This window comes from Furipterus horrens, unplaced genomic scaffold, assembly GCF_987537825.1.
Source record: "Furipterus horrens unplaced genomic scaffold, mFurHor1.1.pri manual_scaffold_2, whole genome shotgun sequence".
Classification (NCBI taxonomy): Eukaryota; Metazoa; Chordata; class Mammalia; order Chiroptera; family Furipteridae; genus Furipterus; species Furipterus horrens.
Genome location: NW_028327172.1, coordinates 139,513,631 through 139,540,774, shown reverse-complemented (window position 1 = coordinate 139,540,774; position 27,144 = coordinate 139,513,631). Strand labels below are relative to the sequence as shown.

At 42.9% G+C, this 27,144-nt stretch overlaps 1 protein-coding gene across 2 annotated transcripts in view; it reads left to right on the top strand.

Annotated features, from left to right (window-relative positions):
- The window catches only part of CAMK1D (calcium/calmodulin dependent protein kinase ID), a 405,862-nt gene that overhangs the window by 359,452 nt on the left and 19,266 nt on the right, over positions 1 to 27,144 (top strand). For both annotated transcript variants that reach the window (XM_090266536.1, XM_090266535.1), the window contains exon 6: positions 6,280 to 6,355. In XM_090266536.1, the coding sequence (XP_090122662.1) occupies positions 6,280 to 6,355 (76 nt within the window). The remainder of the gene's footprint in view (positions 1 to 6,279; positions 6,356 to 27,144) is intronic.

Here is a 27,144-nt window from a genome sequence, read left to right as displayed (position 1 = left end):
AATCCAGACAACCATCTCACATCTGTACCTCTCATTTAATTCTCAATGGCCCTTTTTACCTCTCCTACTGCTTCATCTTTACACATGTTACTTTATTCTTAGAATACAACAGGAGGCATATTTTTATCGCACCAGGAACCACAGCAATGTGTTCCCCTGATCCATGTCTTTTCCGTTGTTTCTCTTTGTACTGTCTCCATCATTTGACTCTTGGAGGTAATACATTCTTTTGCTGGATACCTTCAGAATTTCATTTAGACAAGTTTAGTATTTTCAGAGTTTTATTTAGAGAAATTAAACTTAAAAATCAGTAACACCTCTCCCACCTTGTCAGGTTGTGGTCATTGTCCTTAGCAAGGCAGCTGAGGCTGCAGCACTCCTATGGCTTGTGTCTGCACTCCGTGCCCAGAACAGGGGTGCGGGGCCAGGTCTGCCTTCTTCACCCCATACTCCCAGAGCCTGAAATGGGACCAGCCTATTAAATGATTACATAAAGGGGGAAATACCACCTCACTGCTATTGTTGTGGACTAGTGGTTTTCATTCTCTGCCAGAAAGGGCTGCTCCCCCAACCTTGGGCTGTTCGCTCCTTATTGTGTCCCTGTCCTTGGTCCACTGGACATGGTTATCTTTGAAATACTAAGAGGAGTGATACTCAAACATCCATAGAGGAGAACAAATTGCCTTGAACACGAGCTTGTGAACTTGGAAGCATGGTGCGAGCTCAATCTCCCCGTCTCTCTCAGCAGAAACTGCTCTTCAGCACACCTTGTTAGCGCAAGAAACGGGACAGTTCTTTTCTGCTTTATAAGAGCCTGAGGATTGATTATCGGGGCCCTTACTCCCACAACACAGCCACTCTTCTTGTTTCCAGTTCCACTTGGTTAAGCCTTTTCATCCCTCAGTAAGGAAAATGGGCAATTTAATTGTTTTAAAAAACAAGACGAAAGGTTTCTGCAATTTTTATTTTCTTTTTGAAATCTCTGGGGTCCTTCCCTTTACCAGGAATTCTTGCTCTAAATCAATATAATACAACTTGGTTTATAGAAGACGTTTCCTACCAAGTGAAATTTTCCACCGTGGGTTGGTAGTGAGTCTTACAGCAGTAAATTCAGTTATTTTAGATTTTTAAACCTGCTGTTCCAATAAAGAGCATGAGTTAAGCCTATGACTGAGAACAACCACATCCGTCCATGGTTATCTTCAGTAGTTCCCAGGATGCTCTTCTGAGGCTGCATGGTTTCTGTAAAGATTAACTTATATTTACTGGTGTAAACAAAAGAAGACAATGGGATGCTTTTCTATCAGGAATAGCCAAGAAAACTTAATTAATGGCCCCCAAGATTTGACCAAGGAGGAGCTCTGAGAGATCATTTAACCAAATATCTTTTCTGCCCTTTAACCTTAAAACTAGAAATTCTGAAATCTCTTTGAAAAGGTTTTAAAAGGAGAGTAGAATGAATGATACACACATCTGCACACAGAGAACTAGGGCTAATTCTGCCTCTTTAACCCCCAAAATTCATGTTCAAAAATCATTTGCTTAAGGACAGGTATTTAGTGATCAATCTTGTACCTAATACAGGTACTTCCCGATTGGCGATTGAATTCTGAAATCATTTGTCTCCCTCTCTATCTTATTTTATTCTTTTTGTTCCTATACCTACTCACCAAAAATATCTGAGGCAGCTATGTTTATTTGTAAATCACTAGTATGGAGTCTGGAAAATGTTTTCTTATAGAAATAGTGGTGTGTGTGCAGAGCAGGTTGGGTTCAGTTGCATAACCATTTGTTGAACCACCAGAATGCACTAAAGTCTGATTTTGCCGAGACTCTCGCCGTCATGAGTGTATGCATGAAATACAGTAGGCACACACAAGGAGGCCAGTGTATTATGCGATTTACGGAGTGGACCTAGGAACCCAGCTGTCATGCATGCCCAACACATGCCTCCCAGGTAGAGCTGCCTCCATCCCAACCCTACTTTCACCACCTCTAAAAGGCTGGCTTTGGTCAAGTCCAAGGGACAGTCTGAAGGTTGGACTTGCTACCTGTCTTGCATGTGTCCCTGTCAACAGGTGGGTAGTTCTCTCTACTGCCACTGAAGACCACTGACAGTCCGTAGGGATTGTGCCTTGAAATGCACTCGGGGAATATGTGTGTGCCCTTTCTCCTGGAGTCTTTTTCTTCTTTCATGGATTTACCAGGAGACTAAATTCTTTCCTGCTCTGTCTGAGGGCTGATGGCTTCACAAACCAGCCACAGCACCTTTTCATGACTATTTTCTTTGTTCAAAGCTCCAATTAAGTTATTTCAACTACAAGTCTCCTTCTGTTAGAAGGTGTAGGGGTGATGAGAGTCATTGACAACCTCCCACCACATAGGAATTGTGCTGGGTACAATTAGAAGAGAAACTAATTTCTCCTTGATTAAGAAGTTCCTCAGCACCTGCAAGTAGTGTTGGGACAGAGGTGGAATGGTGGTATGGCTCAGGGAACCCTTATCACTTTAAAAGGCTCCAGATGGACTGTGCTCTGGGTCTCCTTGGCCTGGAAGCTCATTTGTCTTCTGAAAGTTTGTAAATTGGATGCTAGGACTTTTGAGAGTTACAGCAGAATTCTTGCCAGTAGTATAAGATGGATAACACAATACAAGGGAGTTTGGCTGCTTCTCAAAGTGGAAATGGACTCTCTTAGTGCAACATGCTATGGAAAGGGATCAAGAAAATGATAGGGGATGGGCCAAAAACCTGGTGAATTAAACATTTGGGGGAACCAACGGAACCAACTACAGGACACAGAGCAGGAGAGAAAATAGCCCAGCTGACCTCAGGGCTTCATTAGAATTTGGTCACCATACCAGACTGTCAAAAGAGTTTTGAATGTTGCCTGAGAATTTATTTTTTTCAAGAACTTCTATGAGATGAAAAGTAGCTATTTAAAGTGACGTAAGTAGGCTTATTCAAACAATGTCCCAAAGAACATTTGGTTCCAGGAATTATAAGTGAAATGAGAGTTAAGACCATTAGCGTTTGTGCCATTATACAATTTGTAAAACATTTTAAGTGAGTGAGAATATGATTTCCAAATCAATTGGCTTTGTCTTCCTTGTCATTCTATTATATTTCCTGCTTTACCCTCTGCATTTCCAGTGCAATTAAGAACCTCACCAGAAGGCAAATGGAGCACCTGCCTCAAATTAGTTTAAAAACGTTGATATTTTATTGCTGAAATAACCCAGATAAGACACAACACCAAAAATAACAAGAAGTAGTTGGCACATGCACATAGACTTCCATCCACAATATGTACCCTGATATTTGCTCATGTTTTAGAAGGTTTCCCCTCATATCCATGTACAGACCCTGGCATTGTTTTGTTAGTGGCGCCTTTTGTCAGTTGCCATAATAGATGCATCTGAGAAAGTTCCAGAATTCTTTTTAATCCATGTACTCCATGTTATAAACTTTACTATTTAAACAAAATTTCATATTTTAAAAATTATTTGTCATCTGTGGCTACAAGACTCTTAACATCTCAAGTGGCATTCAAGCTCCCAGTTGCATAAAAATCAGCTCCTTGATTTTCAGGACTGTGCCATGCCTTGCACGATTCTCTAAAATGGTGAATTTGCCAAAGTGAAGGTGAAATGCTTGATATGTGTCCTCTGGGTGTGTGGGCTTCTGGAAACCCGTATCCTTCATTCTCTTGGTTTCTGAACAATAGATGGTGGCCAGTACTTTACTCTTTCTAACAGATGAAGATAATGAGGAGGAAGAGGATGTTCTTTTAGAGAACTGTCCCTCCCACATCACAGAGCTGGGGGACTGGGAAGATGGAGCACTCAGAGAACAGAGTATTAGCTCCTCCATGAGCAAGACCTGGTCTACAGGGGCCGTGTCTCTGTCCCCCTCTACACATCATGGCTCAGGGGATGGGCCCAATCTTTGCTCATTAACTGTAGAGTCAGCTGTCAGGGGTGCTGACAGCTTCTTTTTCCACGTTCCTTTCCATGTGTTTGTTGCCTGTGGCACCTGGTGCATGACATGAGTTTGTGCTTTAAATCCTGTGCAGAGTTCCTTGTGCCTCTGCCCTCTTTGACGTCTAGTTCTGTGGGGTGTCTGAGCCAGGCTGCTCTTCCTCTTCCTAAAGAGCCCTGCAGACACAGTGACATGGAGGCCAGGGCCTCTGCCCTCCAGCGTGGCTCTGTGTCCATGACATCTGCCATCAACTCTGCCAGGAGGTGAAGGTGGGTCAGACGTTGCTCTGTGAGCCTTCTTTGGCTCTTTTGAACTTTTTCTCAGGCCACGAGGAGATGTGGTCACCTCCCACCGCCTGTGCCCAGGTGGCCACTCAGACCAGAACATCAGCTCAGAGAGAGCATGCCTCCTAAACCAGCAAGACATTTACTATGGTAAATGGCTCCCTTTTGTCAGATGCCATAATAGAAGCGTCTGAGAAATATGCTCTTAACAGTTATGGGAAAAACGAAGTATCGATACATCTAGCTCCCAATTATCTAAGAGCCACTCTCCCAGCTTGCAAGTTCCCTTGCTTCATAGTTCCATCTCTCCTTTTGTTACTGTGTGCAGGGTGAACATTGCAAGGAAAGAATGCACACATGTATTCATTTTGCTCTTGTTAAAAGAAAAAAAGTCTGACCAGATGTCTGGAGGAATTGGGTCTGAAACCTTAAATTAGATTTGGGATTACCCATGGATTGTATTTCTTGCCATCATAGCTAGAAGCACTCCACACAATAGCTTGTATACTTTCCTATTCTTGCTCAGGAAGTTTTATCTTAAGCAGAATGAATGAGAGGATTTTGCTGTTAGTTTTTCTGCACAGACTTTTCCTACAGATTGAAGAAACCCTGACCTTAACAATGAGTACATTCCAGCGTGAAGAGCTGGGACAAGGGTGAGCCTGACTGGTTCAGAGCTACTGTGTCACATTGGAAAATGAACTTCTCCGAGGCTCTTTTTTTTTCCCCTCTGTCAGGTGCAGATAAATGTAAGTGTCAGAGTTGTTGACTGGATTGCAGCAGAAAATGTTTATGAATGCCTGGCCTAAGACCCAGACCATGGCAGGCACTTCATCTGGGTTAGGTTCCTCTGAGAGGAAGTTGCTATGTTGCCCATTTTCCTGCTGGATGCTTTGGGCAAGTCATCGACCACTCAGTCCCTCTGTGCTCTCATTTGTAAATTGGGGATAATGATGGTAAAGGTAATTTAGCTCTTCCCCCCAAGGACAGTGGGGGTTAAGTGAGGTAATGCACCCCAAACCCAGAGAACATACAATTCAGCCTATGATGAGTGCCTTGTAAGGGATAGCTATTTTTGGTTTCTCTACCCTCTTAATGTTTCCGGAAAGTCTATGCTAGAGGCACCTCAATCACATATATTTGAGTAAAAAGGAGATTTTGTTTGTGAAGAACATTTACTGTCTTTTCTTGCATTTATTTAGTCTTTGCACAAATATGTGTGGCAGACACTGCTGGGTGCCAGACACTGCTGGGTGCCAGACACTGAGTTCAGCATGGGACTGCCACCACAGAAACAGGAAAAGGAAGGGTGGGGATAATACAGAATCAGCTCAGTCCTGGGATGGATGACTCTTGATGAATGGTGGGTTAGAACCAAGGAAATGAAATAAAATAGCATCTTTCCTGTTCCACCAATGAGAAAATGGAATGACAGTGCTGACGGATAACCCACCCAAAATCTTAGAGAATGAACTAAGAGTAGGCCTAATGCAGAACTCCCGAAGACCAGATTTTAGGTCTAAACTCGACTAGATTGTAAGCTGCAGAAAGGCAGAGGGAGGGACTTCTCATTGGCATCCCCACGGTACCTAGAGGCCCTACACAGGGCCAGAGATGCCTCCTTGAATTGAATTGATTTGAGGGGAAGTCACACCCCAGGCCCCAAACAGAATATACCATTTTCTGACTCAGTTCGGTCTGAACTATAGTGTTTAGCACAACACTGACGTAATATAGTCACGTATTAAGTGTTTGTTGATTGATTGATTGACTGCATTTGATTGTTAATCTGTAGTTTTACACACACATGCATGCACATGCACATGCGTGCCCTCATTTTTTTCTTGTTAGGAAAGCCAACAAATAAAACAAATCCTATATCTCTACTCAGTTTTCAGAATCACAGATGGTACAGCCCAAGTAGCAGACTGAAAAAGAAAAAAATAAACCTGAAAAATGCCTTCTGTATCAGACACTGAAATCGTCAGGCTGTGTCTCCCCTTTATTGTTCCACAGCTCCTGAGGTCCTCGCCCAGAAACCTTACAGCAAAGCTGTTGATTGTTGGTCCATCGGGGTGATTGCCTATATCTTGTAAGTATTGCTTGCCACCTTGGCTTCTTTCTTCCTTTTTCACCTTTTTTAATATTGTGGAAAATGGACATAACACAGTATTTACTATTTTAACCACTTTTAAGAATACAGCTCAGTAGCATTAAGCACATTCACATTGTTGTGCAACTATCACCACCATCCATCTCCAGAACCTTTTCATTTTCCCAAAGGGAAACTCTGACCCCTATTACACATGAACTCCCCATTTCCCCTCCCTGGGCCCCTGGCATCCACCATTCTACTTTCTGTCTCTATATATTTGACAGGATAGGTTCCTCATGTAAGTGGAATCACACAGTATTTGTCCCTTTGTGATTGGCTTATTTCACTTGGCCTAATGTCCTTAAGGTTTATCCATGTTGTACTCTGTGTCAGAATTTTATTTTATTTTTTTGAGGCTGAATAATATTCTATTTTGTATATATGCTACACCTCATTTGCTCATTAATCCACCCATGGACACTTGATTTCCACCTTTTGGCTATTGTGAATAATGTTTCTATGAACGTGGGTATATGAATGTCTGTGTCAGTCCTGCTTTCAATGCTTCTGGTGTACACCTAGAGGTGGCATTGCTGGATCACATGGTAATTGTTTAACTTTTTGAGGAACCTCCATGCTGTTTCCCAAAGTAACTGCACCCTTTTACATTCCCAGCAGCAATGCACAAGGGTTCCAATTTCTTCACATCCTTGTCAGCGCTTGTTATTTTCCATTTTCTGATAATAGCCATCTTCGTAGGTGTCAAGTGTTACCTCATTGTGGGTTTGGTTTGCATTTCTGTTATGGCTGATGATGTTGAGCACCTTTTCATGTGCCACTTTGATTTTCTGAGGATGCACACCACTATCTAAATATTAGGATGTCTCTAAAAGAAATCACAATGAGAAAAAAAAATGTGATGAAAACCAAAATTTACCCTTCAGATTTCTCATTTCTTCTCAGATGACTTAATTGCCACCATCCAGGAAATACAGTCATTGGTCATAGTCTTGTTGCAGTTATTTTAGGATGATCAATTTTGGTTTTTATTGTTTTTTTAAGTATATTTTATTGATTATGTTGTCACAGTAGTTTCAATGTTTTCCCCTTTGCTCCCCTCAGCCCAGTACCCCCCTTCCCTCCAGCAGTCACACCCCCCTTAGTTCATGTCCGTGAGTCATGCATGTAAGTTCTTTGGTTTCACCCTTTACTATATTATTCTTAATTTCCCCCTATCTATTTTGTACCAGCCAATTATGCTTCTTAATCCCTGCACCATTTCCCCATTTCTCCCCCTTCCCCCTCCCAGCTGAAAACCCTCCAAATGATCCCCATATCTATGATTCTGTTTCTATTCTGGTTTGCTTGGTTGGATTTTGTTTCTATTTTTTAGATTTAGTTGTTGATAGTTGTGAGTTTGTTGTCATTTTAGTGTTCATAGTTTTCATCTTCTTTTTCTTAAGGAAGTCCCTTTGACATTTCATATAATAATAGCTTGGTGTTGTTGAACTCTTTTAGCTTTACCTTGTCTGGGAAGCACTTCATCAGCCCTTCCATTCTAAATGATAGCTTTGTTTGATAGAGTAATCTTGGTTGTAGGTCACTGCTTTTCATCACATTGAATACTGCTTGCCAGTCCCTTCTTGCCTGCAAAGTATCTTTTGAGAAATCACTGATAGTCTTATAGGCACCCCATTTGTAGGCAACTCTCTGCTTCTCTCTTGCTGCTTTTAGGATTCTCTCTTTATCTTGAACCTTTGGTATTTTAATCATGGTGTGTCTTGGTGTGGTCCCCTCTGGGTCCAGCTCACCCAGGACTCTCTGTGGTTCCTGGCCTTGTATGTCTATTTCCTTCGCAAAATTTGGGAAGTTTTCCTCCATTTTTTTCACATATGTTTTCAATTTCTTGCTCTTCCTCTTTTCCTTCTGACACCCCCATGATTCGGATGTTGGCACGTTTAAAGTCCCAGAGGTTCCCAAGCTTCTCATTTTTTTCAGTTCTTGTTTCCTCATTCTGTAATGGTTGACTGTTTTTTCTTTCTTATGTTCCAAATCATTGATTCGAACCCTGGTTTTCTTCCCTTCACCAATGGTTTTGTGTGGATTTTCCTTTGTTCCACTTAGCATAGCCTTCACTTCTTCTCTTATGCGTTTGCCATACTCAACCATATCTGTCAAGTCTGTGAGCATCTTTATCACCAGTGTTTGGAACTCTGCATCTGTTAGGTTGGCTATCTCCTCATCTGTTAGGCTGGCTATCTCCTCATCAGTTAGTTCTCCCACTGGAACCTTGATCTGTTCCCTCTTTTGGGTCATACTTCTCTGTCTCCTCATCTTGCCAGGCTCCTGTGTTCATTTGCCTCTGTGTCTTAGGTAGAGCTGTTGCTCCTGTTACATTGTAAAGGGCAGAGCCTTAGGTATTTGTCAGTACAGGGCGACTTGTTTCACCATGTTGTGGTGCTGTATGCAGGGGAGGGGTCTGAGAGGGAACAATACCACTTGCCCAGCACTCGCCCCTTTTCCAGGCACTTCTCCCACTTCTGTATGGGACTGGCACCCCTCTAGCTGTTGCCCTGGCCATTGTTCCCTGAATGAGTGGGTCTGTGAATGTTCTAGGACTGTGGGGGCCCTTTAAACAAGCAGACTCTGCTGAGAGACTGGCAGTTTCTGCCTCTGCTCCAACCCCTACTGGTTTGTACAGTCAGAAGTAAGGAGGCTTGATTTTCCCCAGAGCTGGGACCATGAGCTGCAGTCTGATGAGGAGCTGGGAACACTCCCCAGGCATCCCTCCTGACTTTTAAAAATGTATAACTATGTTTCTGCTGGCATGCCACTGCCGCCACTGCTGCCATCACCACACTGTGTCCTCTCTGCCCCAGCACTGCCCCTCCTACCTGTCTTGATTAGTATTTCTTCTTTATATCTTTGTTTGTTGGACTTCCATGCAGCTTGGTTTTCTAGAACATCTGGTTGTTTCTAGTTTTGACGTAGTTGTATTCCTTCTTAGTTGTGGGGGGAGATGCAGCGTGTCTGTCTATGCCTCCATCTTGGCCAGAAGTCTTGGTTTTTATTGTTATATTTTATTTTGCTTAAGTTCATGGCAAAGTTATTTTTATGTTACAATGTTTTTTTCTAACACTTATTATCAAACATAATTTTAGGGTGGATTTAGGTTACTAGTTTCTATAATTGATAGAAAATTAATTTTTCCTCCTCATTATCCCCAAGAAAGAGAACATTTCCCTGCAGACAGAACCCACACAGTGAAAGACTGTGATTGGTATGGGACTGGGATTTGAGGAAGGTCTGACAGTATGTGACATCCTCAGGGAATGCCGGAAACAGCCCCCCACACACACACACAAAAAAAAAACCACACCCATATGTCTCATTACCTAAGAAGAAAATGATCTTTGTATGGCATTCATTCAACTGGACAGCTTTTGTAGATGACTAAGAAAAAAGAATAGGGGGTGGTGGTGGAACAGGTTTAGGGGGTAGATAAGATTATGAATTTCATTTTGGGCACATTAAACTTGAGAGCACTTTGAGATATCCATGGACTAATATATGTTCATATGGAGGTCAGTGGTCTAGGGTAAAAGTAACTGGCATGTGGATCTGGGTATGATTTGAATAAGTACTACATCCAAATCTTTATAATTATGCTATACAACACAATATTTGACTGGATTCAAATATAGTATTAGTGAAGAAATACTGTATATTTTTAGTTCTATTTTAAGTATAAACTTGATAGTTACCTGGTCATTACTAGCTTTGTTCCAGGACTTAGTCTCAAGTTGATTTCATGACTGTATTAGACTTCAAAATGGCAGCCTGGGCTTCTCTTTACCTTGATGCCTTCCAGAGCTCTGTGAGTCTCAAGCAGAGAATGAATGGCCTTTGGACATCTCAGTTATACCTTCTAAGATGTTCAGATCCTTGAGTCATAGGCCATATGCTGGAGATAATTTGTTATGTAATACGGCTGTGCTTGGAGAACCACTAGTCTTGAATTTATCATTATTAGTGTCAACAACTAGCATTTTTTGAATACCTTCTCTATTCCAGACACTTGAATAGAGGTGCTAAAGTTATCAAGATGACAAAGACATGATGTCTTTCATCAGAATACTAAAAAGGTTTATGGGGGTGGGGGGTGCGTAGGACAAGAAATTTCATGAGTAGATTAAGTGGCATGCAGGAAGGCATATATACTGGTGCAGAAGTTCCTGGGATGAAGCACCACTGAGGACAGGGACATTCAGGAAGGAGGAGGCACCATTCCAGGTATGTGTAGAAGTTTGGAGAAAACTCACATAAGCAAAGAGGAGAGAAGAGAGCATTCTGACCAGGAAGAGATGCAGGCACTGGGACAGGGTGCCTAAGGCATGTTCAAGGACTGATGTAAATACTCTGTTAAAGGCCCATGGCCTGGATTGGTGTTCCTGGCACAAAGCTGGCTCTGGGTTGAACAAGTGTTAGAAGTTGGAACTTGCGGATGTCAGTCTCAGACTCTTGCTACCTCCCACTGACCCACTGTGCCTGGTCTCCCCATTCCCATCCTTCATCTGAAGATGATGGACAAGGCTGCTGAGTGGGCCATGACCAGCACTCAGCACCCAGAGGAAGCCAGCATCCCATGGGGATCTGTGCAGGGCTCCTCATTCTTCATATCACCTATAATGGAAAGGTTAGCCTCTGCAGGTCACTTGGAGTGCATTTTCATTTGACAGACCTGTCACACTGAGATATTAGCTTGCAGTACAGGTGGCTGTGACAGGTCACGGCACCACATTTTCTCCTGTCCGCATGCCATGAAAACATTCTTCATGTTGCCGGTCAGATACTTGATAAATTGGTTCTCTCTTGATCTCCATTTCTATGTTATTCATTATTTGGAAGAAGAAATATTTTTTTCTTATCAAGGATACTTGGTTTTTAAAAGGACATTTGATGGGTCCTTGTCCTGCCAGGAATCTCCCTTTGGGGATCAGGACTTGCAAAAACATCTTTGCCTGCAGAGCTTAAACTACTGGGAAGGATTAAGCATGGAGTGCGCTGGACACCCTGATGAGCATTCAGTGTCCAGTCTGATGGGGTGGGTTCAGCCAAGATGGCAAGTTTCAAGGAAATAAATTTCTCCACTCAAAATGCAATTGGTACTTCATTGACCAAGCTTGGTTTTGTGACTGCATGTGGGCTGCCTTTCTTCTCAGAACTTCAAGGAGATAATTTAACAATCACTTGCCTAAATTATACTCAAAGATACAACATGCTGTGGAGAAAGGCAGTGAATTTTTACTGATGCAAAAACTGAGGAAGGCCTTAAGGAAATTAGGCATTAGAGTGTTAGGGCAGGCTGAAGGGCTAGGGTGGACTTGCCTTGGACAGTGAGGGCATTTGCCCATGCTGTGACCTCTGACCTCTTCGCCTGGAAGAAACTTCAGGCAAAATATTATGGTAATCTCCTTATTTTTGACTGGCCTCCTATAGTGTTCAATTTTCTTAAATATGTATATATGTATGTATATATGTATGTATTTAGAGGGGAAGGGAGGGAGAAAGAGAGGGGGAGAAACATTGATTGGTTGCCCCTCATACACCCCCTGACTGGGCACTTTTTCATACTAGGTCACATAAATATTGATTGGCCAGTATACACAGAATAATTACTGTATTTTTTGCTCCATAAGATGCACTTTCTTTTTCTCAAAAGTAGGGGGACGGGAATGTCTGTGCATCTTATGGAGCAAATATTGTGTCACAGACCATGATGTGTATTACCTGACCTATCAGTGGTGGCAACAGCTGTTAGAAGAGGAAGTGGTGGGCCCACGTGAAACTCTTGGGAATGCTTAAATGTCCCATTTTACTGCTTAATCTCAGGGTGTCTGGTCAGTATGAAGATAATGAAGAAAGTTATATCAGTGATTGTGAGCAACTGAGCTTTATAATTCTGACACTAGCAATGATGAATTGTTGGCGTTTCCAGAAAACTAGAAGAGTACTTGAACCTTAAAGTCTCCCCTCATTTGTTAATGACAGTGATGATGGTTCTTAATACTACTGTTGACTGCTGTTCACTTTACATGGTTGAAATATTATTCTGTTATATTTTATTAAATATTTTAGTACACCATTTGGTTCAGATTTTTTTTTCTTGTTTTTCTCCTCTAAACCTAGGTGCATCTTATGGTCAGTTGCGTCTTATAGTGCGAAAAATGTTAGTTTTGTTCAGAGTGGAACAAAGAATGCCTAATCTTCATGCTATGTCCATTTTCTAAGACAAAAGGTGACCATCACCAAGGTAGTCACCATTACTCTACCACATTGACAGCTGCCACTTTTGTAGATACATATGTCCCAGGAAAGCATGAACCCAGCTTCAGCAGGAGAGAATGTGGTGTAATTACTGAGTCCAGGGAAATAACCAAGCCTCAGATGTTATGATGGTTGTTACTACTATCGATATGAGGAGTGTTAACATTAATAAGAATCATTAGCGGGCATTGCCAGCAGGCAGTGATCCTCATATTCAAGTGGGACACACTGCCTCATTCAAACTGCCATGGGCCTGTGGTCTGGACTTTGGCTTTAGAGGTTTAGAAACTAAATTAGATGTTTATTCATCTTGCTCAGTCACTCCCAGTGAATTGATTCATACTAGCCAGACTCAAAAGAGATATGAAAAAACAACTAGAGTGTCAATCCACTAAATCAAAATAAGATTTGTGTCCTGCAAGGTAATTGGGGGTGCATGTCATCACCCTCACATGTTCTCTGCCTGATAGGAAATGCTCCATGAAAAAGCAAATTAAAATCAGAAGTTTTCTTTAAGAACGAGGAACCAGAGCAGTGGAGTTGGGGGGCCTTAACTGTCCTCATGAAGCCTGTAGTTGTCTCCCAGTCCCCCTCCTCACCGAAAGGTATTGCTGTCAAGCGGCCCAGCTTTTCCTGTTGGCTGGTCAGAATGGCCGCACGCTGATCCGTTCTTAGACCTTCCTCTCCTTCCTCCTGTCTTATAGACTAGCCAGCATCCTGCTCCTTCCTTATTCTGCTTCATCATTTTTTTATTTCAGCAGGCGTTAATTGATGGATTGTTATAATTGTAGGGTTACCGATTTTATTTCATTGACTGCATTTCAGTGTGACTGCTTTCCAAAGGGTTTCAGAAAGATGCCTCCCCTCCTCTCCATACTCTGTACTGAGTGGACCCTGTTGGCGGCTAACTGCTTTCTCTTAGCTTTAGTCTCAGACACAAGTGCTGCTTGACCAGATTTCAGCTTTGTTCGTGGGCCTGTGATCCTCTCCTCCACTGCTTCAAGAGAAAGACTTTATTAATCATCTGTTCACAGCTGGCTCACCTCTAACCCCTTGGAAAATACTCAAACATAGAATACTCTTTGGTTTCAAAAAGAGGGTGCAGAGGTATGCGCAGTGGTGATGGAGGGAATTTTATAAGCATGCAATTGAAATTTTTTAAGATGTTCATTTTAGATGATGGTAGGAGCAACTTCTTGCTAGTGACTTCAGGGAAGGTGAAATCCACCAATTTCTATGACTTTGTCTTTGCAAAGACCCTAGGGTGGAGAGGGCACCTGGAGGGAGAAGTGGCAAGGAAATATCTTCTCGACATCACTTTGGTCCTCTGAATGATGTGGCTTCAGGCTAAATGGAGAAACATTCCACACCCTCTACTCTCCTGTATTCATCTCAGCATCCTCTCCTGGAAACTGTCATTTAAGTTAGCAGCTAAATGCTGCAGAATATTTAGCCTGGAAAAAGGAAGGCAGAGGATTGACATTTACTCCCTTAATTGAGCATTCATTGAGCCTGATATTTGTCAGGTGATATGATGGAGCTGCAGAGATGGATTTATTACCTCCCCAGCCTTGGAGTCACTAACTGTCTGCTGGAGGCAACCGTCAGTAAACAGATAAGTTACAATCCAGTCTTGTTGGGTGTCACCGAGATGGGAGGAAGGTGACTGGGAGAGCTCCCAGGGCAGAGCCGTGAACCCTGCCTGGCTTGGAGAAAGGCCGCACAAGACGGGTGACGGTGATCTGAGGCTTGAAGGACTATCTTGCCAAGCCATTGTATCATTCAAGACTTAATTGTCTAAGGATATGATGTGTTTCCTGTGTTTGAGAAAAGATGTGCCAATCCATCTAAAATATGGCTTTAAAAATATAACTTGGAACATTTGATCTAGCTCTGAATACTTGGTATCTAAACTTGGTGATGGGAAAACATAATTCTCTGAATTATCGGATTGTTAATTCACTAGTGCCTTACCGAGCCAACACAAGAACCGAAGGAGGCCTTATTAGCCCTGGTTGGTGTGGCTCAGTGGATTGAGCACCATCTTGTGGACTGGGCGGTCACAGGTTCAATTCCCAGTCAGGGCACATGCCTGGGTTGTGAGCCAGGTCCCCAGCTGGGGGTGCACGAGAGGCAACCACACATTGATGTTTCTCTCCCTCTCTTTCTCCCTTCCTTCTTCTCTCTCTAAAAATAAATAAAATCTTTTTTTTAAAGGAGGCTTTATTATTTTTAAATATTTATCATCTGGAATGTACTGTAGCAGCACAGAGGCAGGAGGAGGCAGTGCATAGAGAGTGGAAAGACTCAAAAAGTGCCCAGAGAGGGGAATGACCAGCTCCCTAGGTGGTACAGCAGCAAAGTCATAAATTCAGACCACATAGTCTGAGCTAGGTTTGTGACTAAGAGGAGCAGATGTGGAGATGGGAAGGGGAGAAGTTCCACTTCACACCAGCAAGTCAGGAAACACTCATAGGAGTGGTGGGGGAGCTTAGGAAGGGGGGACCAGGAGCATGTGACCCAGTGTCCAGAGCATGGTGAGCCACAAGCCCAGGCTGGGTGGCACAGGAGACCACTTTCTGGATTCTGATTCCCTGTCCGTGCTTGAAGGGCTTATCTTCTGGTCTTCCTCAGAAGTACATTGTGAGACCATAAAGGGAGCCAAGGGACAAGTGAAAAGTAAAATTGAATGTCCAGGCCAACAGGATGGAGGTACCAAGGCATTTCCCAAATGCATGTGTTAGTCTGCACAGACTCTGAACTGCTTGCCAATCAGATCATGACAGAGAAAAAAGAAAGGAAGCTAAGGAGAAGGGAGGGAGAGAGGAAGAGCCCAACAACCAAGAAAACAACGTCTAGAAGCAAAAGTCGAATTGGAAGTCTGCCCGGGTCAGAATCATCAGTTAGCGCTCATGTTAATCACCTCCAGACTGGATACTGGTGCCCCTCGGGGCTTCAGTATGAAATACATCATTCGTGAGAACTAATTTTAGCTGCTGAAAGTTTGCTGTCTTTTTCCTAACAACATTCCTGGCAGTTGGAAGCTCTCCTCGCGTCTCCCCTCCTCCCACTGTGCCCTTCGTGGCACTGGTAGGATGAGCAGAGCTGAAAGTGTTCTTGTCCGAACTTCCTTCACACATGGTTCCCCACAGCAGGAGGCATGGCACCTCGGTGCACATCCCCCAGACTTGCCAGAGGTGCTACCCATTTGGCTAATACAAGAGTCAAAGAATTATTCACTTGGAAGTGGGACCGTGGATCACACACAGCAGGTTTGGACAATGTATTATCTAGTCCAACCCTATACTGTGTGCAGAATTTGATTTGAACTGTTTTACTCCAAGGGGGGGGGGGGGTGCTGCTAACTTCTCACACTTGGGGAAGTGTTTGGTCTTCTTCCACTCCCTTCCTGGCTCCCATCTTCAGCTCCAGTTGTGCGTAAACTTTCTAAGGAATGTGTTTCCTTTTTCTCCTCCAATATTCCTTTCCTTTCTCACCTAGATCTTTTCTTGATCTGCTTAGTCATGATTAGCTTTGAAGATACTGTCCAAATCTCAGGGACTGACGTGGGGCACTTACCCTTTGCATTTTCATCAATAGCACTTAGCTGATGTCTGTCTGCACAATGCTTTCACATGGGAACCACTCCCTGATCACTTCGCAGTTTGCAAGGAGAAAATTGTATAGTGCACCTAGTCACATGTATGATTGCTGATGTGATTGGATGACACTTCTGTAATGACTCAGGTCCCATTGGTCATTCTGGTCTATACATCCGAGTAATGTGCTGAAACATTAAGTGGGCCTCGCAACTAAGCAGAAAAGACTTACAGCTTAAAAGGCTTTCCTTTATTTTATTACTTTTAAAAGTCTGTTATATTATCCAGAGGAGGAGGAATAAAACTCAGATTCCTTAGCACAGACCCCAGACATTCATTAAATAAATATTTGACTACCTACAAGTGTCAAGAAGGAAAGACAAATGGTGTTGCCCAGAGTTGTTGTATATTGATTGGACTGTAGTTTCCAAAGGAGGAACACCCAGACCTGACTGATTTTATGAACGTGTTTTAGAGCGTCTTTGGGCCTGGTCTGGCCTTTTCATGGTTTATCTAGTTTGCAGTATATAGAGAGGTTTGATGTTTCAGTCCTTTTCATGGTACCCTGGTCTAATTGAATAAAAATTACTCGTTACAAATATGCCTTTGAGTAAATGTTCTCAGGAAATCTTGAGCTGTTCCTAGAATTGAAGGCTTCTAGTCTCAATGCTTGGAAATATTGGTACACAGAGATCAAAGCTTAAATGCAGGTCTGCAGTACATTCTGTCTTCACATTCATAATACAGTGCACAAAATAATGACCAGAGGCAGCATCACTCTGTCTCCCTTCTATAGCAGGTTAGAAGTTTAGGTCAGAATGTATGGTCATGAACAGATAATTCTGAGACTTTGCAGAGGATTTGAAAATAATGCAGCTTCATTCTCCCATTTAGCATGTAGGAAATTGGACCAAGTCCTCAGGATCCATGTACTCCTCTCTTGCCCTTGTATTGTTCTTTCTGATGGGAGGCAGTGTCTCATGTCAGAATTTTTTAGTTGAAGACCTTGAAGAGGATTAAATGCGTTGGTGGCGTGGCCCAAGGTGAGGGAGCTGGCATTTAATGACTGCTATGTGACAGGCACTTTCATGTGTTTATTATCTATCTATCTCTCCACACATCTCTCTATGCATGTGTTTTATATATAATATGCATTATTATGTAGCATACATTATACATATTATAATATCTCTATAAGGTGGGCATTCTTTTCCTTATTTCACAAAAGAAACAGACTAAGACTAGATATATAATTTCCACAAAGTCACTCAACCAGTGGTTGTTGGATCCAGGACTTCAGTTTATTTGTCTTTGTTTCTCTACAGCCCAGTCTAAGGAGACCCCCACCATGAAACCTCTCTGAAAGCAAAGTCGGTGTCGGCCCTCAGGGTATAGACCTTGCCTTGAAAAACCACTGTTTCTTCTCCTTCAGAGCCCTTCCTTCCAATCAGATTAAGATTACAAATTCTGGGTTGTCGTTTTTAATGACTATTCAGTTGTCAGTGTGAACTGTTGCACTTAAATCCTATTCATATAAAGTAATTAAAATAAGTTTTTCACTTAAGCACATTAGAGGTATTTAGAAAATGTGCTTACATAAATTACTTAACTACTCAGTTACACTGGGTCACTGAGGCATGCTTGAACTTCTGCCCATGCCACGGAGGCCCACAGGATTGAGACTTTTTGTCCTTTATGTCCCCTCGCAGCTCTGCAGGGCAGCTGCGTGCTGAATGAAGGCGACTGGATGTGCTCGTATCGAAATGTGGTCCAGTAGAGGCTCGGGTTCATTTTTCTCCATCCCTCTGTCCCGCAGACAGGGCCATAATGGCCCTGGACATTCTCCTCCCACCTGTCTCTCTGGAAGACAGGCTGGGTAGACATTAGATCTTGATCTTCTAACTGCAAGGACTCTGAGCTGTTCTTTATTTCTTTGGCAGCTCTTATATCCTTATTTCTGGCTCCATTTCCAAACTCATCATATATGAAAATATGCCATCCTGACTGCAGAGGCAGGTTTAGGAAAAGAACGTGTCTGGTGTTAGCCCATCTTTGCAGTGACATATCTGACTATAGTGCTTAAAGGTTAAAAATACTACTTGGCTCTGGAATTGGATGAGGAAAGTTAAAATTTTGTTCCACCCCTTAGATATGAGCAAGTTGCCTAATCTCTCATGCATTTCCTCATCTGGAAATGGAAGCTTGAAATATTTACCTCATAAGCACGCATTCAGTGAGACAATATGCATAAGTTGTGTAGCCCAGTGCCTGGAACACAGTAAGTGTGCAACAGATGGTGGCTATTGTCATTAATTTATGGGACACGAACAGCATAATTCATTTCTATAGAAAAGTTGATGTTCCACTTGTCCTATTCAAATATGGCTGAACTCTGAGGGGCAAGAACAGGGACTGCCTTCTTCACTGCTATATGACCAGTATTTGACATAACATTGGTGCTCAGTAAAAATCTGTAGAATTGGATCAAAGCAGCTTTTGTTTCTCTTTAAGTGAGAGTTCTAGGCAAAGATATGCCCAGATCTACGCTAGCTGTGGTCCCGAGGCCATCTCTTCATCTCTCTGGGACTCTTCCCAGTTTCCTACGTGAGGAGTTGGACCAGATAATGACTTCTGGACTTCAGAATAAAATCCTGTGCTCATCCCCCTACTACACAAAGTCCTTCAAATATACTTTTCAGCTTCTGGTTTGAGGGTTCAGGTGGAGACAGGGGGTGCCATGTTAAGTTGTGTCATCATACGGGTACCTGCTGGCAGGAGGGACTCAGGGAGATGGATCCATGGAAGAGACTTTCAGGGCACAGGACAGTTGTGAGCACAGAGCACGCTTGTTGAAGACTTGTTGTGCTGCTTATAGTCTGATTTGAAGGATGCCCCTTATAGGTGATGCTGATGGCAATCATGAGGCTTCACCGCAAAAATTGTAACACCTGGGAAAGCAGTTGAATTATTTTTTTCAGAATAAGTACCCTGCTTCTTAAGTCAACTTTCATATGTGCTATTGGATGTGCATAACTGTTTCATGTAACTATTTCATGTTTATCAAGTAATAGTCAATCAACAAACATTTGTGAAAAACTGTTAAGTGCTAATGAAAAACACAAAAGAAACACAGTATGTGATATAGTCTTTTTCTTCCAGGAACTCAGAATCGAGATGGGAAAATAAATGTAATAACCAAGAAATAATCGTTTTTTACATTTTTAAAAAATGTTTTATTTATTTATTTATTTTAGAGAGGGGAAAAGAAGGGGAGAAAAAGAGGGAGAGAAACATCGATGTGAGAGAGAAACATCGATCAGTTGCCTCTTGTACATGCCCCAACCATAGACAAACCTGCAAACCCAGACATGTGCCCTGACTGGGAATCGAACCAGGAACATTTTGCTTTGCAGGACGATGCCCAACCAACTGAGCTGCATCGGTCAGGGCCTTTTTCACATTTTTTAAAGAGAACCCAAAAAAGAGATGGGATTGAGGTGCAGGGTACAGATGGGAAATGTTCAGGGAGGGGTCGGGCAGGTCGGGTGGCAGTCCTGAAACACTGAAGCATTTACGGATTCATTCACCAGGCAGACTTTTGCTGCACGTGCCCTGGGCTGAGTCCCGGGTTACAGACGCGAACGAGGCACTGTGCCTCCCTCAGGGAGCTCTGAGCCTAACAGAGGAGATGACGGTTGGAGATATCAACCAACATGGATGCCATAGTGGTGGTGCCTGGGCAGCGGGGAGCACAGAGGAGGAGCGCCTACCCTGGCCAGGGAGGGGTCAGGAAAGGTGTCACGGAACAAGGGCCACATACGCGGAGTTTTGAGAGCACTCCAGGCACAGGGACCAGTGTGTGGCAGAGAGGCCCTCTGGTGAGAATGAAATGCAGTGGCTTCCCGCGACCATCTCCGCATTATCTTTCCTATTTTTATATTTCTTGTTTATTTTGAAGTTTCGTGTTGAGTGTCCCCCTCTCCCCCAAGCAGAATGTCAGCACCATGAGAGTAGGACTCCCACAGTCTCATTCAAAGCTGTATCCTGGCCTGGGACACACCTGGTGCCTGGTCAGTGTTTTGGTACAGCCAGAGGACTGCCTAACGGGCGGGTTTTGTTTGTTTGTTTGTTTGTTTGTCCTCTATCTTCAGTGGGGACCTGGGGGGTCGGCTTAGGGATGGCAGATGTAACCCAAGAGAGCCAGGGAAGGAGGCTACAGCAAGGCTGTGCTCTCTTCTGGGTCAGAAGGCAGGAAAGGGCGGAAACCTAAGAGGGAAAAATCAAGCATGTGCCCCCTGAAGTGGGACATGCAAGGAAACAAACTAGCTGTTTGTATACAGCCATCTAGTCAAAGCTAAACTTCCAGGTAATTTGAATTCTCATAGCCCAAACACATACATCCATGCTTTATAGGCCAAGAAAATTTCTGAAATGCGTTCACAGGAAATTAATAGCAGGAGTGGGAATATGGATCAGGAAGGGAATTTTCCCTGGAATCTTCTATTCTTCTATATTTGAACTTTTTAACTAAAGAACAGCAGTAAAGATACTTGGGCCCCACCCTTAGAAATTTGGATGCACTCAGTTTTGGGAGAATGAGTGGCATCTTAAGGTTTTACCAGTTTCCCAGGTGACTGATGAGCACCAGGCTGGAATCATAGCACTGGCCCTACCTCCTCCTAGGAGCCTTCCCTGATCACCCACTCAGGCTTCTCATTCTCCCCTGAATTCCTGCAGCAGCGGCCAAGGAGGAAATCAATCTCTCTCTCTCTCTCTCTCTCTCTCTCTCTCTCTCTCTCTCTCTCTCTCTCTCTCTCTCTCTCTCTCACACACACACACACACACACACACACACACACACACCCCACCTTGGGGCATCTAGGGCTCACCTCTTGTGCAGCTTTTACAGCCAGCAGCACCTAACACAAGGCCACAGCCCCTCCTCACCTTACAAGTTGTATTCTCTAGACTGCCTTTTGTGGCCCTTGACTCGGTGTCACCAACTTAGGGTGTGTAGGGCCAGGTAGTAGATGCTGTAAATGTGTCCAGCTGGGCATGAGTAATAGGGAGTAGTGGAGACTGTGGTGAATTGGCTGGATCAACACTGTTTATGGGCATTCAAAGTCACATTTGTTTTCAGTCCCTGCTGGCCACACAAAACATCCGTGGGCCAGATTATGCCTATGGAGGATTAGTCTGCAACTCCGGCATCTATAAATCCTTGCTGTGATCATGTCCACTCTCCCAGCTTTCATGCAAATGCTGATGGCTTTAGCTTAGCATCCCCAGGCCAGAGCAAATCCCTGGCTTGAGGCTCTTGTCCCCGCAGCCTACTGGCTGCCTTCACGGCACCTGGTCCTGCTCACCACAGTCTGAACGGAATTGTTCACCTCAGCCTCCTTGGGATATTGGCACTTGTAGTTGCAAGGAACACATTCTTTCCAATTACCTTAAGGAAAAGGGATTTGCATGGCTTTGTATGGACTGAACAGAAGTCCCCAGCTCTGTTATGGCCCCAGGCACTGGCCTCCCCCTGAGCTGGTCTTTCCCTCCTGGCATCTCTGCTTCCGTCTCCATGTCTGCGCCATCAGCTCCCGCTCTTCCCAGCCTGTCTTAGTCTTCTGCCCAAGCCAAGGCAAGACCCAGTGTGGTTACTAGAGCTGATTCCTGCTGATATCAGACTGTCTCACAGGTCCCCCCACACAACTGAGCGGGGCCAGTGAAAGGAGAAGTTGGAACTTCCCTGTGCCTGGTGACATGTTGGGGCCAGTCCTGGGTCCACTTCTCCACCATGGATGATGGCAACTCCACTCCTCCTCTCTGGGGACCCGGCAGGATCCTGACCTTCACTCCTCACATTAGAAGACTCCAGACCCTCCCTGTGTTCTCTCTCTGAACTCCTTTTGGAATCTTTCTGTTCCCTGGATCCAGCCATCACCACCTGCAGCCACCTGTCCTTCTTTTGCCTGGTACAGAGGCTTACTTGTCTTCCTGCCTCAACTCTACCCTCCCCTCAGCTGCAAAGCCATTTGCTCATGTACCTCCTCCGTCTACACCTTTTGGGGGCTTCCTGCTACCCAAATGATTCACTGTCTGCCTGGTGTGGGGAACACAGCCTCCCTGGTCTCACCACTATCCATTCCACCAGCCTGTTTCTACTACTCACTGACTTATAGTTCACACTGTAGTAGCAGCTAACTGTTCTTAGGTTCTTAAATAAATTGTGCTTTTTTTTAGAGTTCTTTTTTCTTTTATTTTTTCCATTTTTTAAATTGTTGTTCTATTACAGTTGTCCCGTTCTTTCCCCCTCCCGCCCCTCCCACAGTCAGTCCCCTCCCTGTTGTCCATGTCCGTGGGTCATTCATACTAGTTCCTTGACAAGACCCTTCCCCTTCTTCCCACCCTTCTCCCCACCTCCCTCTGGTCACTGTTAGTCTGTTCCTTGTTTCCACGCCTCTGATTCTATTTTGCTCGTTTTTTTTTTGTTGTTCATTAGGTTCTTGTATTAAGTAAGATCATATGGTATTTGTCTTTTGTTGCCTGGTTTATTTCACTAAGCATAATAGTCTCCAGCTCCATCTGTGCTGTTGCAAAAGGTAGGAAGGAGTTCCTTCTTTCTTTCTGCTGCATAATGTTGCATTGTGTAAATGTCCCACATAAACTGTGCTCTTTTGTGCCTCTGTGCCTTTATTCCCAGTTAAGCACTACCACTCGTGGCCCCCTCTGTTCTCCTATAAAACTTCTGCTCATCCTCTGAGACAAAGCAGAGACAAATGCTACTTCCAGCTCTCATAAAACTGTTTCAGTTCAATGTCCATGCTCTCTATACTCATAACAACCTTTGCATATGTCATTATTGTTACTACCTCTGTCATCTGTTTGTGTCTCTATCCCATTGGACTGAGCTCTTGAAGGCAAGAACTGGTTTGTATTTATCATCCCTTCAGTATACTCGTATATCAAATGCAGTAACTGGTATATAGTAGATGCAAAATAAATATTTGATGAACAAATGAATGCTATCCATAAGCATACATAGGACACTAAGTAAATTTGGATATGTTGGTTGATTTAAAATGATGATCATGAAGTACTATAAGACCCATGTGGAAATACTTTTTAAAATTCACTGCCTGATGATTGCCATTCTGATAGGTGTGAGGTGATATCTTCTTGTGGTTTTGATTTGCATTTCCCTGATGATTAGTGATATTTAGCGCTTTTTCATATACCTGTTGGCCATCTGTATGTCTTCTTTGGAGAAATAACAAGAACAAAAGACAAAGAGTGTTGGCGAGGATGTGGAGAACTTGGAACCCTTGCACACTATTGATGGGAATGAAAAATGGTGCAGCCACTATGGAAAACAGTATGGATGTTTCTCCAAAAATTAAAAATAGAACTCTCATATGATCTATCAAACCTATTTCTGGGTATATTTCCAAAAGAATTGAAATCAGGATCTCAAAGAGATATTAGCATTCCCATGTTTATTACAGTGTTATCCATAATACCCAAGATATGGAAGCAACGTAAATGTCAACAGATGAATGGATAAAGAAAATATGGTATTACACACAATGGAATATTGCTCAGTTTTTTAAAAGAAGGGAATTCTGAAATGTGTGACAACATAGATACAGCTTTAGGATATTATGCTAAGTGAAGTAAGGCAGTTACAGAAAGACAAATACTGCATGATTCCACTTAAGTGAGGTATCTAAAATAGTGAAATTCAAAGAATCAAAGAGTCAAATGGTAGTTGCCGAAGGCTGCGGGGAGAGGAAATGGAGAGTAATCAACGGAGATGCAACGTACAACATTGTGCCTGCGGTCAACAATACCATATTGTACACTTAAAAACTTGTTAAGAGAGTAAATCTCATGTTAAGTTTTCTTACCACAATAAAACTTTTTAAAAAAGTTATATTTCCTGCCCTGGTTGGGGGGCTTGGTTGGTTAGTATGTGGTCCCGTACAATAGAAGGTTGGAGGTTCAATCCCTAGTCAGGGCACATACCTAGATAGTGGGTTCGATCCCCACTCATGGTACCTATGGGAGGCAACCGATTGATGTTTCTCTCTCTCTCTCCATCTCTCTCTCTCTCCCTCTCCCTTTCCCTCTCTCTAAATCAATAAACATATCCTCAGGTGAGAATTAAAAATAAAAAATTTCACAACTTGATATTAAACATGGCTGGTAATTTTTTAGTACTACTTTTTTACTTAATAAAAATTGTATATATTTAAGGTGTATATGATGATTTGATGTACATATGCTAGTGCAGTGATTACTAACAGTCAAACTCATTAGCATATTTTCTTCTTCCATTTGTTACTCTTTCTTTGTATTCTGTACTATTTACCTTGCATTCTGAAATCTGCTCTCAGCAAGTCTCCAGGATACAGTACAGCATTAGTAACTAGTCCTCACGCAGCTCGTTAGAGCCCTAGGCCTATTCATCCTACACAGCTGCAGCTCGGCACCCTCAGAACCCTGGTTAGCTTCTGATTCTATGCATTCAACCTTTGTAGGTGCTACGTATAAGTGAGATCATGCAGTTTTTTCTTTCTGTGCCTGGCATATGTCATTTAGTGTCGTGTCCTCCAGGTTCCACATTGTTGCAAATGGCAGGATCTCCTTTTATAAGGGTAGATAATGTTACCATATATAAAATATGGGTGTGTGTATATATATATATATATATATATATACACACACACACACATACACACACATATGTATATATCAAATTGTGATATATCCATACATATATATCACAATTTCTTGAGCTATTCATCAAACAATGGTCAGTTAAATTATTTCCATTTCTCGGCTGTCAACAATGACGCAGTGAATACGAGAGAGAGACGGAGACAGAGACAGAAAGACTCTGTGTGTGTGTGTGTGCGTGTGTGTGTGTATTCAAGGTACTGATTTCATTTCCTTTGGATATATGCCCAGAAGCAGGATTGCTGGATCATATATTCTATTTTAATTTTTTGAGGAATCTCCATAGTGTTTTCCATAGTGGCTGCATCATTTTTCATTCTCACCAACAGTGTGTAAGTGTTCCCTTTTTCCATATCCTCACCAACACTTATCTCTTATTTATTTTTTGATAATATCCATTTTTACAAGGGTGAGATGATATCTCATAGCCTACTACCATTCTGACATGAGCCCTCTCCTGGCTGTCCTGTACCTGTCTCTGGTACCAAAGCTATGAGCATAATTAGAACCTCAGGATAGAGCTGATGGATGAGCCTGTGAAGGTCTGCTGCCCGCATTGGGCATGACTCTTGGCCATGGGGTTGACAAGTTAGGTGTTACTCGGAACCATTAACTTTTATCCTGGAACAATTGGGAATGGCTTTATTTGCTTTGAGTACCCATGGTGAGATCGTTTGTGGATGATTTAAGTGGTATGATATGTAAAATAATCACACCGAAATGACCCATGCAAGCAGGCAGGTCCAAGACCACAGATGTCAGTGTCCTGCATATGGACATAGTGCAAAGCTGTTGTCTCTCCTGTTAGCACCTGCCACACAAACCTACAAATAAAATAGCCTGGCCAGGGAGCTCTGTGAGATGTGTAGATCGAAGGGAGATTTTACAATTTCTCTTTGCCCTTCTGTTCTTTTACAATCCTTATTTTGAAATCCTCTTTTTAAAATTTAATTTACTTAGTCTCTAAGCTAGATCTATTTCCTTTCCTTCCATCCTCAGTACAGGCACATAAACACAGTATTCTGTTACTCTCCCTCCCCCCAAAAAGAGCTAAAACCAAAGGAAATTGGGATATACATTAAGAAAATTGGCACAAGAAGAATACATCTTTCTTGGAATTTTCTTAAAGATTCTTTTCCTTGAAAAGAAATCCAAACTGTAAAGTAAAACATACTCCATTGTTAATAAACAGAAACCTTGAATATCTAAAATTCAGTTACTTTTCCAAGACACACTAACATTTTGCTCTGTCTGCTTTTCCTAATATGCACTTTTCTTTTAGTCCAAATCCTCATTATGGGAAACATTTACATATCCGTCTCCGGGCTCCAGGGTTTCCTGGGCAGTGAAATATGTGCTTAGTGGTTTCAGGAGCACTGGCTCTTAACTCATTTCACCAAAAGCAGCAAATCTTTAAAAATGAAATTTTCCAGGCATTTGGACCCTAAATCAACCTTGTGGGGATAGATGCATTAGAATCATATCAGCCCAAGGAGATCTTATAACCTTTAAGAATGTCATCAGCCAGTCCCCTATGCAGCCTGGCTGGTGACACTACATTCTGTGGCAGAAGTGACTGAAGAATGACAGTACCAAGGCTGTTTTAAACCTTTATTAAATTTCTCGTTTGCTGGCGGCCTCATCCCTCACAGGCCTGGAGGCTGTTGATTCCTCTGAACGTGTCCTCATTAAGCTATTCTCTAGGCCATAGCTGTGTTTTGAACAAAGTTTGACTCTGTGGGAAGATTCAGGGCTCTTGTGAGGGCAGAACTCCCATGGTAGCTGCCACCCTCTGGCTTGTCAAGGTCAAGTTCTGCGCTCTCCAACTTCATACCTGGCCTTCCAGAATCTAGCCCTGCTTTCTGCTCTGTCCATTGCTTACTTATTGCGCCAGCCTCAGTCCTACCCTTCCCAGCTGTCCTAACCCAACAGAGGCCTGTCCCTGTCCTGCATTGGCCTCAAGCACACATTAGGATTTCTCCAGGGTCTTGACCAGCCAAACAAATTGGAACAGGGAGTCGTAGCACCACTGCATCTTAAAACTACAAAGAATACTGGGAATTTTCTAGTCTGTCCTCTCTCTGTTCAGATGAGAAAATTTGGATCTAGAAAATGTGTCAGTGGCCT